The following is a 21,486-nucleotide window of genomic DNA, read 5'->3' as shown; positions in this document are numbered from 1 at the left end:
TTTAACATGACCGCCTTCATTATTAATTGAAAATATAATATGTATTTGTAATGTACACACTGTATTGTTTTGTACATACTGTATGTGCTATACTGTATATAGAGTAGAAAATGTCAGAAGCATTCATTGTCTATGAAAAAGCTTCATGTTTAGAATCTTAATGATATCCCAGCTTCTTGTCATTCCCCTGCTGACTGGCTTCAGGACACATTCTCACACTACACTGACCTGCTGAGCTTAAAGGGTGAACACTGACCTTGAAAATAGCAGTTTAACTAAAAATGACTGACATCAGCTAATGGAGTGTGCTCATCTGGTGTGGAGACGGATCAGCTGTTACTGTGTGACAGATAGCACATGATAGCTGAAGGTGTCCTGGGGCCTCATTTATAAAACTTGCTTACGCACAAAACGGGGCTTGAAAGTTGCGTACGCAACTTCCTACGCAAAGGTTGTGATTTATAAAAAATAAACTTAGCGTGAGAATGTGCGCATCGGTACGCCAACTTTGATGCTTGCGTACGAACATTTTGGAGACAGGGGGAACTGGCGGTGCAGATGGTGAGGTGGTGAATTGAAGCCAGATTGATCTCATACATTTAATGTCATCACATATCAGACTTATAGACCCGCGTAATCTTAAACACCCAAGTCTGCAGTGAGATGTGTTCCTTTAGTGAGCCGTTAGGCCTACTACTCTATGCACAATGTTCATATATCATACTTCCATCTTCAAATGATACAGAGCGGTGGATGGCACTGGTGGATTAGTAGTAATTGTGACAAGGTGTGTAACAATCATTCAATTTGCTGAGTAAGCATATAAATAGTGCGGTGACACTCGTGCGTAATGCTGCACAATGGATGCGCTGGCACTGCTGGAAGATCACGCAAATGGTAGGATCAGGATGGAGAGAAGTTTTAGGGACCACGGAGATTTCCTGGCCCGTGATGATGACTGGCTAATAAACCGATTTAGATTCCCTAGAGCGGTGCTCTTGGATCTATGTGCTGAACTGGGCCCAGTGTTAGATAGACCCACCCGCCGTAACCGCGCCATCCGGTACCAAGGATCGAGGCTATCTTGGTGTCCAGCGGTGTGGGCTCGGGTGCGCCCTTGCTCCCACCAGTAGCAGATGCGCTTCGACGGTGCCATGCCACTTTCTTCTTGGCCTCCACCTTCACATTCGACCACTTCTTTTTAAATTCTGCCACAAATCGCTCTGTGGCACTGGAACTATTCACTGTGGTGACGACGTGCTGCCTCTCTCACTTTTTTTTTTATTCGTGACGCCACTACTGTGACCACCAAACAAAATATCCTTTCTGGCCTCCACCTCACCCACAAGCACCTCGATTTCAGTCTCCGTAAAATGTCTTTTTCTTTTCTCTGCCATGATCGTACGTAAAATGCCATTGATCAGCAGGCATATTTATATGCAAAGACATTCATGAGGTACTTTGCATTGACCATGAAAATGGTCATGGTAAAATGTGGATGTGAGGTGAATCCATCTGCGCAATCTTCCAGGTGGAGGGTGATTTATAAAGGGAAAATTGCGTGCAGGTGTGAGTACGCATAGTTTTATAAATCCGAATATTTTTTGGCGTACGCACACTTTTAGTGTGGATTATACGCAATGTTTTATAAATGAGGCCCCTGGTATTTAGACTGACCTGTGCACCATCCTGTGCAGGTTTTGTGTTATGTGTTAATAAATCACTGCTATTTCCTCACTTTCCTCATGTGGTATCTCACAATGCAGATCATTTTATTTGGCCAGATTTTGAGACCTGCCTGGTACTTGCGCCTCCTCAGTGGAGGTGAATGGATTCATCAAACACTGCGCAGTGCTCATCGTCCTGCTCTGGATAAACCACAGGCCGCTCTGTGAACACTTCTCATGAGATCCAGATGAACTGTGCTCACACTGTGTTCTGTGTGGATGTGTCCATCGTGGAGGCAGTGCACGCGCCGCGGGCCGTCAGGAGCAGTCGTGACTTGCAGCATGCCGCTGTTGTCTCTTTAAACGCAGGGCGGAGAGCAGATTTCCGATCGTCCATGAAGCGGATTACAGCCTCAGCCCTGCGTCTGTTGCTACATCATCTCAGCTGATCCGGAAGATTCCCTCCTCAGGGAAACAAACAAGCCCTGTCTGTATGCTCAGCTCGGCACGGCACCATGGATTTCAACGTGAAAAAGCTGGCTAGTGATGCAGGGGTCTTCTTCACCCGAGCAGTGCAGGTAAGACGTGAATCTTTTGCTGGACGTCCCTGCAGCGGACCGAGCAGCCTTTTACTGTCACACTGCGTCCTGCGTGGATGGATGGACACACCGCTGTGGGCCGTGGGGCTGGATCTATACAGCATTCACAAAGCAAATTATGGTCGTATAAATTACAGCAGTAAAGATGAAATCAGCTATATTTTGTCGTGTATTTTGATGTGCGCGGTCGGTGCTGTAAGCCGATAAAGGCGAGTCCAGCCTCGATCCATTATTGATGACAGTGATCTCCCATGTGACAGCAGCAGACCTGCTCCCTCCGAGCCATCGACAGCAAAGGGCTTCTTTATGGATCACACGCAGAGGCAGTGTGCTCCTTAGTGTGGATTTATATATTTATTTATTTATTTATTTATTTATTTATTTATTTATTTAACTCATGCCCACCTGCCCCAACAACTATCATTTCTATGTATCGGATAAAACGTGAAGACATTTCCCCCTAACATTACGGTGGAAAACCTGCATGCCGAATTAATCAAAACGTCCTATCGAAAAGTAAACGGGCTTAAGTCATGCAGATTATAAAGAAAGCTTTGAAGTAAAAGATTTTACAAGGGAATCCTGCGAGAGCTGTGCGACACATTTCCATGATCACAGACTCCTCATAGCGTATCTGACAGCCCCTGTTAGATAAATGTGGTAGGCTTCTATGTTCAGAGCTGCATAAGTATGAAATAAAATCATTGATAATGACAGCTATGTACTTATTTTAAGAGGAGTGTGTTTCATCAGGAAACTGAATCTCTTAAAGGGTGCTGGGCCAACACATTTTAATTTTTAGTTTCTGTACAACAACCATAAGACACACTGACTTTCAGCTCCCTCACAACAAGACGCCCCAGAGTTCACCAACAACTGTGTAAGCGACTGTAGCTTCATTTTGACCACATTCTGCAACGTTTGATTGAATGGATCCATGAAGGCAACAAGTTCAAATCACTTCTCTGGAGGTTGTCCAGAGGCATTTTGGTAAACACAGGAAGCCATGGGCTGCAGAGGAGGATGACATACTGAGGGACAAAAACAACAGAGGACTGCGCTGCATACAATAGGTCCAGGAATGTACTCAACAATCCAAAGGCAGCCATTGATGTTTAGCATGTTTAATATTTTATATTCCTACATACAACAGTAGAATTACAGAGTAGAAGAAAGCTCTTTGCTGTTTTTTTTACACATCCTGTTGCCTTTAAAAAGGCAGCAGATTATCTTGTTTTTGCTGACGTCCAGTGGTTTCATTTCTCATCTTGCTGCTGTGATTTACTGTACTGAAGGGTGTGTCAGTACACTGTGACATCACTGTGGGGTGTGGTCAGAAGTGACTTGTTCATATTGATGAAACTCCTCATAGTACACAAAGTGCTAGCATCCTGGACAGTGGGTAGTAAAAGGTTAATCAGATTCCCACAAACTAATTACCTCACAGTGAACCTGGGGCCTGTGGGGTCCCAGAGGGTCTGGGTGTGAACCTGCACTTCTTTTTTTGATTGAGACTCAGTCTGTCTCCTTTAATAGCCTCTGTTTTTTTTTTGTTTTTTGTTTTTTGAAGAAGAACCGAGAATGTGATAGTGAATTCCTCGTTTATGTGTGTCATTAAAGTCCAGCTGGCTGCTGCCTTCTGTTAGTCAGACCTGGCAACCATTTTTTTTTTGGCCTCTGTTTTAATATTTTTTTATGTATAAAAAACTGAGAGGCAGACCAGTTTGAATAACTGAGTCTTCAGCTGCTTTTAAAAAGCCTCAGCAGATACCACTGAATAAAGGTCTGTTGGAAAAGCGTTCCACAGTGTTGGAGCCACAGTTCAAAGGCATGATCACCTTTTGTTTTCAGGCGAGCAAGAGGGACAGTCCAGTGAAGTCCTGGTCAGAAGACCTGAGTGACCCACTGTTCATATAAAGATGGAGCATATATAACGTACACAGAATGACCATGCTGAATTTTGAACTTGAAAGCCCAGTTAGTAGCCCAGATTATCTGTCTTACCAATGTAAGGAAGATAAGATTGGTGCGAGTTGTTCTGTTGGACCTGGTCAACAGTCTTGCAGCAAAGAAAATCCCTGTAGTCTAACTGAGATGTAATAAAAGCAAAGAATGATCATCTCCAGCTCAGGTTGTGATTCAACACTTAATGTTTTTGTTGTTGTTGTTGTTGTTGTTGTTCACTTGATACAGATTGAAGACCTTTTTTACAACATACTGTAAATACAAATTTTCCCATGCATTTTCTGACACAGCCCCAGACCACCCAGCTCCATACCCCTGTGCTGGTCCCAGGCTGATACTCTGTATCAGCTTATGTTGCAGTTGTATCAGTATTGTTGTATATGTCAGCCCATACTGTAAGTAGCAAAAAATTGTAAAAGGCCTATGGAAATGACAAAAATATGACTGAGGTTAAGATCCAAAGACGACATTACTTAGTTTGTCGTCCAGAGACTAAGGACAAACTATCTGTTAAACACCCTGCTCTTATACTGATGTACTTGTAGAAGCAGTTTTTTTTTTTAACATGATGGAGAGTCTATGGCCATGCTCGCAGCTCTGTGGGGCGCAGTGGGGCTTTAGCTAAATGCTAATGTCATCATGCTAACGTGCTCACAATGACAATGCTAACATGCTGATGTAAAGCAGGTATAATATTCACCATCTGAGTTTGTGTTAGCTTGCCAACACTATACATACACATGAAAGCTTAAAGCTTAAGTATTATTCTTTCATTCACTTTTATTAGATATATTAGATCCTTTGCCTACGTATCTTATTAGCTGTGACTGAGTGCCTGCGATGAACACTCAGGATCCTGACTGTGTCTTCCAGTTCACAGAGGAGAAGCTGGGCCAGGCTGAAAAGACGGAGCTGGATCCTCACTTAGAGAACCTGATCACTCGGGCTGATGGCACCAGGAACTGGACTGAAAAGATCTTAAGACAAACAGAGGTGCTTCTGCAGCCCAACCCAAGTAAGAGAAGGAAAAAACACATGTTTGAAAAGATGTGACTTCAAAACTGGAAGTTTTTCACAACCCGCCATCACACCAGAGGAAACAAATGACATTTATGGATCTGTGACGAGTCAAAGTATAATTGAATGACTGAGAAAAATGATTACAAATTCAAATTAAAATTGACATAATAATTTAAAGTAATTGTACATTTGAAGTACATTTTCTTTAGTCATTTGCCCACATGGTAACCAGAAAACAAAAGATGACATTTGTTCCCTCTGAGATTCCATAGACATTGTTTGAAAGATGTATTTCAAACAAGCAGAAGGACAAAGGCTGCCTTCTTTGTAGCAGCTTAAAAGAACTTCTAATGTTTTGAACATGTCACATTTTAATTGTGCTTCCTTTACTCAAATCAATCTATTACCAAATAACTTTTGATAAAAGACTGAGAGATTCCACATTAATCTCTAAGAGACTTCATTGGATAGAGCAGTAGATGTATTTTGGGAGCATTATCTAACCCTCTAACCCTGTGTATTTTTTAACCCTTCATGCTCCAGTTGACCACACTGGTAAGTCATTTCCTAGAGTACTAGTAAGGAAAGTGTGTGTGAGCTCACGGTACTTGAGCCTCCTGAGCATTGATGAGTACAGATGATACAGAGTGTAGCATGCACAGACCTACCTTTTTCATTAACAGTTTGAACAAGATAGACGGTTGTATTGTAGCACATTCTGAAACGCATTCTCAGAGGAGAGACAGCCTGCTGCACAGTGAATGGACTATGCCCAGACACAAACAGGTGTTGAATTACTAATGACGTTCCATGGAGGAAGACACCTGGAAGCACTTGTTTGATTGGATGAAGCCAATGCTGCATTCATGGGTAAATTCTCAAATAAAAATTGTTTTTCTGATGGAATGATAATGATTAAAATGACAGGGTCTCAAATAATTTGCAGCAGCACAAAGATTGAAAGGAGGTTACTTATAAAGGCAGGATAAAAAACATGAAGAGGGAAGAGCCTGTACTACAATGACTCACAGGGTAAATTCAGCATAATGTCTTCCACAGCAATAATTCATTCAGTACCGCAACGACACAGTCATCTTTCTGTTATACTCAATCGTTGCAAAGCTACTGTCAATGAAACTCGACATTTCCTGCATGTATTTCACATTAAAAGCCTTCCATTAAGCAAGTGGAAGGCTTTTAATAAGAAACGTCTCTGCAGGAAGTGTGGGGTTGTTGACAGGGACATAAGGCAGCTTACAGAAATACAGGGAAGGTATACTGTTGCTCCCTGGAACATCAGTCACAAATACTGCTCAATGATGGAGTGTGGCAAAGGGAAATATCCTCAAAACGCTCATATTTCTCCTACATCATATTTACGAAAATGATTTGACTTGTTGCAATAGAAAGCTTCTGATTTAACTGTTTGATTTGTATATTTGATTATTAGGCACAGACGTGTTTTTCCACTAGGTTTGTACAGTTTCATCTCTTCATCACTTGATATCCAGGTGCTCGAATAGAGGAGTTCATCTACGACAAGCTGGATAAGAAGCTTCCCTCCAAGGTGACCAACGCAGAGCTGCTGGGCCAGTATATGCTGGATGCTGCCAATGAATTTGGTCCAGAGACACCATACGGTCAGTGGAGCTGAAACTGATACTGCTGCTGCTGATGAGACGTGTTGTCTGATTCAGAGTCAGAGAGGGCTGGGGATGCATTCCTGAAGCAGCTCCCTTTCTTTTAGCAGTGATAATTACGTAGTGTAAACTCACACGTGCTCTTTTAAAGCTGGGGTGAACAGCGGGTGAACAGCTCAGGAGGTGTCAGTCTGTACCTGAATGTGGTGACGTTTTTCTAAACCACATGACATCATGTTCAGCATTCTGCCACCAAATTATTTAAAGCAAGAATCATTAAGATTTTCATTATTTCAACTGATACTAGAAAGGCAATGGAGTTATTTTATCAACACTTATCAAAAGTAGGAATGTCATCAGACCGTGCAGAAGCTGAGCTCAGCTGCACACGAACATACACACACACTGCTACATACCTTCTAACTAGTCCACCTTTTCCTAATGCAGAAAATATCTTATATTTCCTTGGCCACAAAACATAATGTTATCAGTCAAAGTGATATTTCTTGGTGGCGTGATGTCTGAATGCCTCTACGGCATGCTTCCAGTTGACCAGTATGCATTGCATCGGTTTGCTGAGCCGCTGGCAGTGACCCTCGCTGCTCCTCAGTCACACCACCCATTGTGTTGGTTTTTCCACTGCCTCGTTCAGAATAACTGAAAAAGCTGGATAACATCAACGGTTGAAACTTCAGCCAGAGGACGATCAAGTGACATTTTCAGTTAGATTTGACCTTGTGTATAATGCAAGTGTGCATGTACTGTGTCAATTGTAGGCAGTACCCTGATCACAGTGGGAGAATACCAGAAGAGACTGGGAGGAGCCGAGCGTGAGTTCCTCCATACATCAGCTGTCACTTTCCTCACTCCTCTACGCAACTTCTTGGAGGGAGACTGGAGGACCATATCAGTAAGACTGACTGACTGACTCATTTAATTACTTACTACTTATTACTTAGTCTTTAGTGCTTGAAGACAGTGTGTTTGTATTAACACCACCCAAGTGAGGAGAAATATATTGCCACGGCTGCTCACTGACACTTGCTAAAACTGTGTTTGTGTTGTTGTCTATGAGATATTTCCTTATACAGAGCTGGTTCCCTCACTGTGTTAGCTCAATAGTGTTGCAAGGTTTGTCGTGAAGCAGATTTTGAGTGTTTGAAAGATCCGTCCTGTCCTCCTTAGAAAGAGAGGCGACTGCTGGAGAATCGACGACTGGATCTTGATATCTGCAAAGCACGGCTGAAAAAAGCCAAGCAAGCAGAAGCCAAAGCAGCGGTGAGATGACTTTCATATCATCACTGTTGTTTTTGTTGCTGCTGTTATTTGTCTTCTTCCTCCTCCTGTCATCTGTAATAGTATATGAATGACAGTAACCATGAGACCCACAGCAGCTAAACCGTGCAGATAGATTGGAAATGTCCTCCTCTTCTCAGGAAACAGTGATAACACTGAATAGCTGGGTGGTGGCACCATAACACGCTTTTACATTTTAATCTATAACCTCTTTAGGTAGTATTTATGAATTTCTTTGGCCACTTTGGGGCAGCTGAACAATCTGTGAACACCACACTGACATAATATTATCGCCTTAAAATGTTGTTGCTCAGAATATATTGGTAAACAGCTGCATATTTACGCATCCAGCAGGCAAACAACAACTTTATCATTCGTTTGGAGAGTTTGCGTCTACCTGATGACGTTCTTTTGGCCATGTTTTGGTCTCTACCAACTCTCAAGGGAATTATCTGACTCTTTAGCTGCTAAATGCCACAGGATGCTCACCGGCTCATAGCTAACTGTGTCTGCCTGGTATGGGATGCAGGGCAGATAGAGTACAGTGGGTTTATCTGAGCTCTTTCACTGTAAACAGCTGCCTGCTATGCTGGAAACAAGGTTGATGAGAGTCATAGGCCATAAAACCAAAACAATGAGCTGAAAGACGCTAAAACACTCCATAGAGCAGAGGCGAACTGCGAGTTTGTGATCTTTTCACCATTCAACTGTACTTTCACAGTACGTGTCCACCCAGACATATACATATACATTTAATGCTTTAAGTGATTTGTAAAGTAAAAATTCCACCGTAAATGATCTACCATATTTCACCAAACACAGAGGTCATGATAATGTTAGTCCTGTTTGCACAGGATACCTCACATGACGTCCCCTTGTAAAACTAGTCATCTGCAAATGTGGTGTGACATCTCTGTGTTTCCATTATTAGAGTGAGTCTATGGAATCCTCGAATCCTCTTCAAACCCACTCCACATTGATATGCTTCTGCTTCTACATACTTTCAGCTACAGACATTAAACTGTAGCTGAAAGAATGTAGAGGTCACAGGACAAGAACTATTGAACTTTTCTTAAACTTTTTGAAATCTTTTACAGTCTGTAAAAATCACAGTTCTCAAAATTCTAAACATCCAAATGTAGACAAACTTGTCTCATGTCAGAGAATGTGCTTATTTCAGCAGTGGGACTTAGAGTTTTGAAATTTAAAGTTGCTCTGCATCATCTGCTGGATGTGGAAATAGGCAATTGCTCGCTAACAGGTTAGTCACCCCAACCTTCATCCTAGTGGCCAAAAATGGATGAATACAGCTTTAAAGTTCACAAAAGATGATTGTAGTGAGAGACACTTTGGCCTCACAGCTCATGGTCTTGTGTTAAGCAGTCAGTTAACGTGTTGCATCTGGTACTAACTGTTATCTACTACATCCCTACATAAATATTAAACTGGAAAAGCTGAAAGAAGTACAGCAATATCACATGTTGGCCAGAATAGCATGAGGCACACAGCTTCAGGTCATAAGGTCTTGCTTTCTGTGGACTAACTTTTAGTCCTTTTGTTCTTGTTTTTTGCTTCAAGTCGATTGCTTCTTTGGATGGCATGGCTGCACTGACCAAGCTGCTACTTCAGATTTTCAGAAAGCTTTTCACATGCTCTGCTGGCTGCCATGTTATCAGTGATTCTGCCTCCAGTGCCTGTTGCAAGTATCTTAACCTCAATAAGATAAGCTTCTTAAAGCCTTGCACTGACTATTAGTTGGTTTGTCTGAAGCCATCACACCTTGATGTCAGAACAAAAGGCTCATAGGATGATGACAGAGTTGCAGATTTTGTCGTTACACATACTGATCAAAAACAACTGAATGAAGTGAATGTGAATGTTTATTTTGTCCTCTCTTTTGTTGTGGTTACATACAACATAATAACTAACAGCAGATAAAAGTCTTAATAACACTCAGGTATAGAAGAGGACTGGTGACACACTCTGCTGAAGTTTCATTGGTCAGAATTAGTTTCGAGTGCCCTGTCCTGGGCCGTCCCACCACCCTTACCACTGTCCACACCCCCCTTACATTTAGACAAGTCTACGCACAGTCAATCCTAAAATCACCACCAGACAACAACCTGCTTTAAAATATCAGAGCAACAAGGACTGAGTTCACTAGCTCCTACAGGAAGTGACAGTCAGGTGGTCAGAGTCACATACTTGGTTGAAAGTGAAATGCTGAGAACATCCCTGCATTACATCAATGAAAACACTGAAGGGCAGATAAATTCAGCACTTAGTTTAGTGTAACCATCAACATAAGAATATCATTTGACAACAATTTATTGCTTTTAAGGCTATCAATAAATTAGCCACAGTGATGGGGTACTGCCTGGACGCCAGCATGGCCCTGACAGTGTTAACACCTCTGAGCTCTTTGTAACAGGTCAGTAAGGTTATAGATTACATTGAGTTTCACTTCCAACTTGAAAATAATTTCACCACACCACCACCAACAGCTCTATGACTTCTGCTTTGAACTTGTCCTCAGTGATCTGCTCTTTTGCTGCTCCTGGTTTGTTTTCTTTCCGCCGACATGCTTGTGGTTGACTCTTTTTTTTTTTTTTTTGCATAATGAATGTGACTGCATGACTGTGCCAACATGTGATTCCTCCTCCCTGCTCTTGTTTGTAGGCTGCACCTGATTTTCAGGAGACGAGGCCTCGAAATTATGTTCTTTCTGCCAGTGCATCAGCGGTAAGAGTCCAAAGTAAAACAAATGGCACACAGACAAGGCACATATGCTTCTGAGCAGGAGCCAGGCTAACATGCTAATCAGCATAAAGCACTCGAACTCTTAGTGGACTGGATTTTATGTGTCATTCGGCCGCAGCATGGACACTAATAGACTAAGAAAATGTTAAAACCAGACTATTCAGCTTTTGGTCTGGTATGACCAGTTGCTTATAGTATGGTTTCTCAGGGATAGCTGTGTAACTGACATTGCAGTCATTTTGCAGACTTTACAACTTTTCTCAACTTGTGCTACATTTATGCTATGTTAAAGCATTTAGCGCTCTCTCTCTCTCAAACCACTGAAATCAACAAAATCAAACCAAGTTGAGGACAGTGAGCACAATGATACCTGTCAGTCAGAGAATCGTGACTTACCATCATATGTAACCTTGCATCAAACACACAGAGGAGACACCTGGAATCAGTTTACAGCAGCACATCAGTGGCACTATACTGTTGCCTCCCTGTGGCGTCTATATTTATGCAGCATGGGAGGACAACTATTAAATAACTCTGTAAGATGCACATGCTGCAAATGTTTGAATGATTTATAGTTTCAAAGTAAATAGCACAGCACTGTTGCATGCTTGTTGCATGTTGTTTGCAGCATAAATATGACACTTATGACATCAGGATGTTGTGCACTGGAACATGAACTAAAAGTAGAACATGTGAGCATGTCACCTCCCTGTGCATGCTAGATCTGACCTAAAGTTTCTACACACACCATCCTGGTTATCTTCTCTAGTGTCCACTCTAGTGTTTAGGAATGGAAGGCTAGTTTGTACTATATGTTACACATGTGTGTGTGTGTGTTTTTTAATCTGTATTCAAGTGTGAATGTTACAGGAGTTTTATGTGCATATTTTCTATTGTTGTAATCAGTGCTGTGCCTGAATGCGTTCATTGAACGATAGTTCATGAACTCGTTCATATTTTGGGCGAACGTGAACTGAACGTACTATATTACTGCCTGATGAACATAACTGTGAACTCGTTCATTCTGGTGTCTGTGAACGGCACACTCTCTCAGTTTAACTTCTTTCAATAGGGTGCCAGATTTCTATAGAGCCTTCCAGGCGAAAACCCGGTTAAAACACACTGTAAACAGGCCTTAATATGTAGCGGAAAACACCAGCAACGAGTGTCGCACCACTGCATACAAAATGCAGCATGTAGGTGCAAAGCAGCAAGGAGGCGTCTCTTAAATGATCATTTAAATGAGTTTTATGACAAGGTTGGTGAGGAAGGAAAAATCTTACATTTCTGTGCAAACGCCGGCTTTCAAAAAGAAAATCTGCACTTCAGTCACATCCACAGCAACCCTGAAACGGCACATTGAACTGAAGCACCCGGCTAGCCTTTCAAGGTATGTTCTGACGCATAGTTACAGTGTTTCAACTGCTAAAATAATTGCTGTCTGTGCTTCTATCTGGGCTGTGGCAATAATTTTGAAAAATAATAGCTCACAGCAACACAAATGGAAAAAAAGAACTATGAACTAGTTCATTTTTGGAACGGTGAACTTAGTTCAAAATTTTGAATTATGAACTGATTGTAATTATATACTACTAGAACTGGACTATTATTACTAAAGCATTAACGTTTAAGTAGAATTTTAAATCCTGTAGTACGTTAAGATGGAGCTGCTGGGTCATTTAATGTGTGACACTGTATCATACTGATCATATTGTTCATGTAAAATCCTTATCTGCAAAGTAACTGGTTGCGAATCAGAGCTGGATAGATAGTAATTATCAGTGACCCTTTGGTAGTGTCTAAGCCTAACTGAAGCAGATGGAGCACCTTTTACACCCTTTGATTTTATGTAAGGAAAGACTTGATGAAAATAAGCAAATATTAACTTTTCAAGTGATGTATCAAAGGAAACTGGGTGGTTAGGAGAGACAGCATCATTAGCTGGTTTTAACTCTTTATTATCCAGGCGGTTTGACATGTTGTCCATCTTTGTAAAGATTATAATTTTCTGAATGCATTTTCAAAAAAGCATATTTTAATGTTTTTGTAAAGTTTGTAAAGATGTAGTGTGGGAAAGGTGCTTTTTCACAACAACACGTTAAACACAGGGGGGCGTAATACCACAACCTATCGTCAGACTTCAACATCTGCAGAGGGTAGAATCAAGGTTCAGTTTAGGCTGGTGGCCGATATCTGCAGCTGACAGGTACCAACCAGTCACTGAAATAGTTACAGTACACTCAAGGTCAAATCAGGTTCTGTCTTTGTTTGGCTTCGCTGATTACACACATTCTATGGTTGAAATGCTCTTTGTAAAGGTCACAATAATATCATTTCACTGTGAGTCTGGTTAAAACCTGGTTGAAACTTTTGGTGCATCCCTTACTTCAGGTGTGAAGATCACATCAGTTCAAAATGAAGAAGACAGAATTACAGATGTGACTGTCACAGCCACAGCAGCACATGGTGGTTATACAGTCATAGATTGAAAGTGGAGCTACAAAGACCCAACCACGAATAAACCGGAGATGAACGTGTAGTTTTACAGCACTTATGAATGGATGAATGGAACAGATATCCAACTGAGCTGTAAAACTGAGCTGAGTGACTCACTGAGTTTTGTTTATTACATTTTTCATCACTGTTTTTCTTCACTTAAACTTACCAGCAGCCGAAAGGCATGTTGTTGTCATCCCTGTTGAATTAGTAACTGTACTTCTCTCTACATCTCTGTAGTATTAAAAGCACATCAGTTCAGTAAACTTGATCAGGGGTTAAGATCAAGTCTTTAACTCAGTTTCAGCAGATAAGAAAACCAAATATTTCCTGAATTGAGAGTCAGCAGGTCCCTTGCTAGTCCCTCTCATAGTTACAGATTGACTGAATTGAAGCAGGCATAACTTCTAATTCAACAGTTATCAAATTATGTTGTCAATGTAATTTGATATTTGAGTGTGGTAATGGTTCATGACTGCTTTTTTCTGTTCTCATGCTGCATCTCTCAGCTGCTGAGTGAAGAAGTGGACAAAGTAAGTACCCTCACTGCTGGACAGCGTGTCTATCTCTGTTAGTGTCAGTGCTTCATGAACAGCATTACCTGTCTTTGCACAGCCTTTTCAACACTTTCTTCCTGTCTTTTCATTTCCACCTTCAGGCAGAGCATGAGCTTCGTGTTGCTCAGACAGAGTTTGACCGACAAGCTGAGGTCACCAGACTGCTGCTGGAAGGCATCAGCAGCACACATGTGTGTATCCACACCTGTCACGTGTTTCCTTCTGTGAACCAGCAGTGCTGGAAAACCATTAGTCTCCAGACCATTAGTCACCAGCAGTCACCAGACCACCCTGTCCAGAGTAGTGATGTAGAGGATATGGACAGTATGAATCATTGTTTTGTATTCTTGCAAAATACATTGATTGCACAGAGTTGCAGGATTATTGAGAATGACTGAACACATGTATGCTCCCAAAAGGATTAATGCATGAGCTTCTTTCTAGCTCTTTCGAGTCACTTTCACCTCAAGGACAATGAACAGAAAGTTTAAGTTAAATCAACAACTAGCTTAGTACATAAGGAGGAGGTGAGGGTGGTAGAGGGGGCTGTGGTAGCAAATCAATTGGCATGAATGTATCCAGCCTGCTCAGACTGAATAAATAAACTACAGCAAAAATGTATACATTTCAGTGGAATGCTGAAATCACTGGATGTGATTGAGGGTTCAGTGGACCATGACACTCAAATTTCTGTGACATTCCCATTCAGAAAGAGGGGGTAGGGGTGTTGCACCGTTCACTTTAATTAACCCTCCTTTATCATAGTATAAACTGCACTACAGAAGAAGAATAGTTTGCAGAGAATTGCAAAGCAGTTGATGGTATGGAAACCTCTTCGAATCCACTGTGTGAACTGAGTGTACCATTTGCAGCTAGCATCATTTAACTAGCATTAAGTGTCTGTGACAAGGAGCTTTGGCTCAGGGAGGCTTTTTCCTCACACCATCAGTAACAAAATGCCACAGCACAGCAAAGAGTCAGTCAGTACTTCTTGGCTTGCCATGTTAACTTGTGGCTATATTGTCACTCACAAGCATCAGCAATCTTCCCGGCTTGCTGAGTGTTGGCTGTTAGCTCGCCCACTGCAGTAGTTCATGAACTAAGCCTGTGAGATCTTAGGTCACCAAAGCTCAAACACCATAAGTTCACAGACATGTGAACAAGCTTTGATTGGAGGTTTAGCAACCTAGAAGTATTACATGCTATGATTAACAAAAAAATTTCGACCAGATATTCTTTCATTTTGACTGCTTTAGGTAAACCAATATAAATAGATAAAGGATTCAGTATTTCCCCACCACAATTCTTTGCACTGCCAAAAACACTTTGACAAGGCATTAGACCAGAAACCACCACCACAAATCCAACTGAAACATTTTCAGTCAAAATTTTCCTCAGAGTAGGGTATGTGTTGGGGAGAAATTGGACTCATGACTTCAACATAAAATCCTGCCAGACTGTTTCTCTGCTCTGAGCAGACTGTTTGTTTCCTTTGGACAGGGCCAGGCTAGCCGTTTGGGCCTCTTGTCTTGATACAGAGCTCCGTGAACCAGCTGCTGACTAAGTGTATTTCCCCAAATGTTTAACTATGCCTCTGAGGAAACACATGAAAACTGACCTGTGAAAAAGAAAAGAACTTTTGAAGGAATAATTTCATTTTAATATGTGAATACACATTCACATGCAGCATCAGACACACACCACCATTAAAGACATGGATTCCAATGAATGTGATCATTTGCTAGTCCTTTTTGACTCTACTGAGAGCAGTGCAACAACAATATGTTTAATGTTTGACCTTACTGACTTTTTTTTTGTTGTTTTGTAAATATCTGCTTATTCTGAATTTGATGCATTGGTAGACAGATTGCAGCTGTTTGCATTCTGTTTTTATTTATGTTTTAGACAGTGTTCAAGCTTTTTTGGAATCAGGGTTGTATTTACGGTGAATTTTTAACTGAATTGAGGATATCAGTAAATTCTGACGATAATGTGATGATAATAAAACAAGAATGCTAAGTTTACCTTGTCCTTTCTCCCCTTAGCTCAACCACCTGCGTTGCCTGCATGATTTTGCGGAGGCTCAGGCCACTTACTACGCTCAGTGTCATCACTATGTGCAGGACCTTCAGAGGGAGCTCAACAGGTGAGGAGTAATTGATGTCGGTAGCTTCATCTGTAGCATTTGTATGATGGAGGCAGATTGGATTAGGATAGTGCTTTTATTGCTCAGTCACACAGCATATAACAAACTGTGTGACAAACTGCAGACTGGCCAGGGTTGGCTTTTGCACAGACTTCCTCCAGCTCATGCAGCTGGAGGTGCGTAATATGCTTACGCCATTCAATGCTTACTCAAATGTAACTGTTTTCTGATATAAACAATATGCTGCCTTGTGTCAGATGAAGCCCCAGACTGCTGAGGAAAATGCAAGGGCTGCACAAAAATCACTTGTCTTGTTTCCAAAGGGCAGGGTCTACAGATATCCTCACAAATCATTGTAGTTTGACAAGTCCCATGAGTATGTGATTCTTGATCCAACATGAGTGTTACATCACACTGATTCCAGTGAATTCTTTGTTCTTCCTGAGACAATTTCCAGTTGTTCAAGGATATCTTGACCTACGTGCATGTCTTGACGTCTCTACAGAGTGACAGCACATCTAGAACTCTTACAGAGGCCTATTGTTATGTTTTGCTTGCTTTTTGGATTCTGACTAAATACAGTTCTTATCAGTAGTCCAGGGCATAGGTTTGGTTTGGTTTGAACAATTGTTCCTGTGTTCATTCCTTCTTTTTAAATGTATTTGATCAATATAAATCTGAGACTGAAACTAATAATTCACAATAAATGTAAATGCATAAAAAGCCTGAAGCAATGTGTTACTGCATCTGTTTGAACCATCTGCTGTAAAGCTGATTCAAACCTCTCCTGAGACTCCTGATATCCACAAATTGGTCACCAGTGTTCCTGGGGACCACATGAACACAACAAACCAAATAATTCCCCATCTGTCCCCCCTTCATCAGATTTGAATGAAACTTGGTTTCTATGTTCAGGAGATAGCTTGTGAGTAAGTTCCATTTGCAGACTTTCTTGCTCTTTAAACTGTGGCACCTTGCTCTGGGCATCTGATATTACCATGGGTGGGTTTAGAGTGGAGATAGTTGAAAGCCTGGTGCATGAGGCACACCAAGGGGCTTGACACTGCAGCAGTATTTGACGCTCTGGGAGAGACACCAGGCACGCAGCACACTGGGGCAGTTTCATTATATTTTGCACAAAGCAAGTTACAGTATAGTCCTGTATTTGAAGACCTCCTGGACCCAGTTATTCTATTCTATTCTATTCTATTCTATTCTATTCTATTCTATTCTATTCTATTCTATTCTATTCTATACATTTTTGAAATAGCAAAATAAATTTGTTGAAAGGCTGCAGAGTTAAGCTTCCATCATTTTTCTTGACCAGGAGGAGGCTGCTCTGTCAGCAGGACAGGACGTGGACAGGACGTGCCTGGATGTGATAATGTGGTTGTCTTTTTGCAGGATATCTGTAACAGCCTCAAATAAACGCACAGGATATCCACTTTAACAACTCATATCTTTCATTTGTCTCCCAATCTTCATACAGATGTGCTAATGCTGCTCCACCCCCTCTGCCCTCTGCTGCTGTCTGCCCCAACCCTGTCTCCTCTGCTTTCCTGTCTGGACCATCATCTCCTGGGGCCACAGTCTCCTCCTCATCCAGCCAAAGGTCCAACACGCTGACTATGGAGCAGACCCAACCCCCTGTCACAGGTACCAGAAAGGCCAAGGTCCTGTATGACTATGACGCCCATGATGCCAGTGAGCTTTCCCTGTTGGCTGATGAGGTACAGTGGGATATTACACAGCCTATATATACTTTGAACATTTCTGCTTCTCATTGCCTTCAGTCTGAATTTAAAAAAAAGAAAGAAATATAAAACAACATAATTTTCATTTTCAGTCATCCCATCCATCCACCTATTTTCTACATCAGCAGTATGTATTTCTACATTCTACAGTATGCAGGGTCAGAATGAAAGGACAGGTTCACCTTTTTCAAGTCTGTCTTAAAACAATGTTCAGATGTCCATATGTATGCTGAAAGGATTATTGGTAGCTATAATCATTACTCCTGTCCACTGAGGCCCTGAAAAAATGTCTTCCTATTCAGTGTCACTCAAAGTTAACCCAAAAGAACCCACGGTGACACAGGTGTCACAAGTCCTTTAAATGTCCTGGAAAGTTCCTCATACAGCTTCATCCTTGGCTTTAACTCATGAAGTCCCTAAGTGACACATACTGAACATCCTGATTGGTCATGTGACAGGTCATGTAATTTTGTGTTCCCATAACAACATTTCCAAGATGTCCGTGTGCCAGGTTAGCATATGTGACCCAAACTAGCTAAATTGAAAAAGCTTGTTTTTTGTTGCTAAAGGTAAGATTCAAGCCATTTAAGAATTCTAATGCTTACATAACATGTCCTTTATTACATATATAAATACATATATACACACACACACACACACACACACACACACACACACACACACACATATATATATATATATATATATATATATATATATATATATATATATATATATATATATATATATATATATATATATATATATATATATATATATATATATATATATATATATTAGGGCTGTCAGTTTAACGCGTTAATTAGATTAATTAATTACGCTGCAAATTAACGCGCTATAAAAATTAACGCAATTAATCATGAGTGGCAAGTCAATGCGCAAGCATTTTAAATTTGGCCCTTTGAGTGACCCGTAGGCTGCAGTGGCAGGTCGCATCCTACCTGCGCCACTAGTCAAAAGCAGGGTGACAACAGACGTGGATGCGACACCGGAGAGCGAGGCAAGCCTACTTGGACCTTTGAACCGCAAGTTTATTTCTAAAAAGAACAAAGACGGGACTATTAACAAGGACGCAGTGATTTGTACCTTGTGTAAAAAAGGATTTTCCTATCACCTTAGCAGCTCCAGCCTGAATTATCATTTAAACGCTAAGCATGTAGTTGCTGCTAGTGCCGCTAGTGCTACCGTGAGCTCACTCCGCCAACCCACACTTGCTGAGTTAGGAAAACGAATGAGCAAAGCCACGACAGAAAAACTGACAAACTCAATCGCAAAGTGGTTTGCTGCTGATTGCAGGCCGATTTCAATCGTGGAAGACGAGGGCCTAAAAGAGGCGTTTCAGATAGCGTCATCTGACTCTAATTTCCAGCTACCGTCGAGAACTACAGTGATGAAAAGAATTCACCAGCTGTAATGTGAATGTCAGTGAATTGTAATGTCCTAGAATTCAAATTCTTTATTTGGGGACCTTTAGCAGATATGAGATTAAAATGCAATTAATTAGATTAATTAATTACAAATCCTGTAATTAATTAGATTAATTTTTTTAATCGCCTGACAGCACTAATGTGTGTGTGTGTGTGTGTGTGTGTGTGTGTGTGTGTGTGTGTGTGTGTATATATATATATGTGTGTGTGTGTGTGTGTGCGTGTGTGTGTGTGTGTCAGATAAATATCGTCATGACATATATGTCACATTGGGCCTTCAACCTTAAAATTGTCACGGAAAACCTAATGTGACATATATGTCACAATAAGAAAAATGATTATGATCTGCTCAGTTAATTTAGCTGATTCAATTCAATCCCCCATAATTTTCTTTGAAGGAGAAATGGGTCCAGGTTCTTATGGGTTAATATCTTTAGCAGTCTGAGTTGAACAAATCAGGGGGCATCTTCCAACGTTAGAAAAGTTGGCCTAGAAGGAAATGATCGTTACACAGGATGAACTGCATTAAAGTGATTCAGAGACAGGTAAATAATAAGTTAGGGTAGTGTTAAACGTGTTAAAACACTGTCTGCTTGGATGGACAGAGCTTATACAGCTATTATTGCAACCAAACTTTAAGTGGTGTGGTGGTATTGCCATTACAAGCTATATGAAATATGTGTCTGTGAGCTTCTGTCGTTTTACCATGCTTTGGCTAGTTAGACCAAATTATGAGTCAGGACAAATCCAAAACACACACTGAGATTAGTCAGCAGGAGGAAGATGATGCAAGTGCCACCACATGATGTGCAATGCAATGCTTTCCTATTTCACTTTCATTTAGAAACAACCTCAAGTATTTTCTTTTGCTCCATTGCTCCATTTTGGTAGAACATTTTTGCCAAATTGTCCCTCTTTGCTGTTTTCTTTCTCCAGCTCATTACAGTATACACCGTACCAGGAATGGACCCTGATTGGTTGATTGGAGCACGGGGGAATGAAAAGGGCAAAGTCCCTGTCACCTACCTTGAACTGCTGAGCTAATGGACCAAACTACAGGACGGACACACACACACACACACACACACACACACACACACACACACACACACACACACACACACACACACACACACACACACACACTTGACTTGCAGAAACCTCTATCTATTGTCACATGGGTGCATTTAGTACACTTAGTGTGTTTTTGATCCATGGGTATCTTAAACACTTATGCAAACTTGTTGTGAGAGTTTCTACAAACTAATGGGAGGTAGTTGCAGCTTGTGTTGAGCAACAGTGTCATGTCATGTGGCCACGTGGGCCATTACAGATTTCCTCTTATTATAGTGATATGTATCTAGTGAGTGAGGAGGCCACAGTTAAAGCTGCGCTCCCTCATTTTGTCAACACTGCAGTTTGGGAGTTTTTGTATGAAAACTGAAACTCAGTTTTTCTTCAGTCCCACAAAGCATTCATGAGGCTTTCAAAGACCAAGACCTTGTGTAATCCATTAAAGCATTATTCCATTTTATTATGAGATGGGTTTCATTTTTGTATGAATTGTACTCACCAAAGTAACTGCTGAGGTCTGGGAACACAGTGACGTGGCCACCACAAAATTCAGTTTGACAAGAAAGAGGAGGTGGAAGACGAATAGAGAGACATTAACAGACCAACAATTTAGCCAGATTATCCAGAAAACTGAAAAGAGAGCTGTCCTAAAACAGCAAATGCCATCCATTTCATTGAGCGTGTCTATAAATAAAACTACTAAAAAAAAAAAAACCTAAATAAAACATAAAATTAAATATTTTGGTATCAGCTATCCTAAAATATTTTGGTATCAGCTGATACCAAGTCCATGGTACGATCTGCTAGTGAGAAGATGTATCACTCTGTTGGAGTTGTTGGAACTATAAAACACTGAGTCCATTCTGAATGTACAGTGGTATTATAGAGTGGAGCTTCATCTCACAAAAGATCTTTGATGGGTACAGACTTCTGCAGAGAGAGCTCAGATGACAGACAAGTTTAATTTTGGTCTGTTATCAACGTACTCACGGAACTACTATTAAGTAGTGACAGCCGATCAGTCAGAGCTGGATAAAAAGCTCTTAAAACCATCTCTCCTCCCT

General features: G+C 41.1%; 1 protein-coding gene across 3 annotated transcripts; it reads left to right on the top strand.

Annotated features, from left to right (window-relative positions):
• The first annotated feature begins 2,043 nt into the window (after positions 1-2,043).
• On the top strand, positions 2,044-21,136 carry sh3glb2b (SH3-domain GRB2-like endophilin B2b). 3 transcript variants are annotated; one of them, XM_070988406.1, is made up of 12 exons: positions 2,044-2,245; positions 5,105-5,246; positions 5,795-5,806; positions 6,763-6,891; positions 7,668-7,801; positions 8,077-8,169; positions 10,867-10,929; positions 13,953-13,976; positions 14,102-14,191; positions 16,046-16,146; positions 17,636-17,876; positions 20,285-21,136. In XM_070988406.1, exons 1-12 carry the CDS (start codon positions 2,183-2,185, stop codon positions 20,390-20,392), a joined length of 1,200 nt encoding a protein of 399 aa, XP_070844507.1. In that variant the 5' UTR covers positions 2,044-2,182; the 3' UTR covers positions 20,393-21,136. The 3 variants fall into 3 exon arrangements, with proteins under 3 accessions (XP_070844507.1, XP_070844509.1, XP_070844508.1); XM_070988408.1 differs by having other exon boundaries at positions 17,636-17,802; positions 20,285-20,461; XM_070988407.1 differs by lacking the exon at positions 5,795-5,806.
• Positions 21,137-21,486: the final 350 nt, after the last annotated feature.

This window comes from Chaetodon trifascialis, chromosome 20 (assembly GCF_039877785.1).
Source record: "Chaetodon trifascialis isolate fChaTrf1 chromosome 20, fChaTrf1.hap1, whole genome shotgun sequence".
NCBI classification, from domain to species: Eukaryota; Metazoa; Chordata; class Actinopteri; order Chaetodontiformes; family Chaetodontidae; genus Chaetodon; species Chaetodon trifascialis.
The sequence above is the reverse complement of the archived record's forward strand: the minus strand, read 5'-3'. Positions and strand labels throughout refer to the sequence as shown.

Coding starts and splice junctions, on each gene's coding strand:
- sh3glb2b (XM_070988406.1), top strand. CDS start 2,183: ATGGATTTCAACGTGAAAAAGCTGGCTAGTGATGCAGGGGTCTTCTTC. Junction 16,147..17,635: donor CTTCAGAGGGAGCTCAACAG/GTGAGGAGTAAT, acceptor ATCTTCATACAG/ATGTGCTAATGCTGCTCCAC. Junction 17,877..20,284: donor TTTCCCTGTTGGCTGATGAG/GTACAGTGGGAT, acceptor TTCTTTCTCCAG/CTCATTACAGTATACACCGT.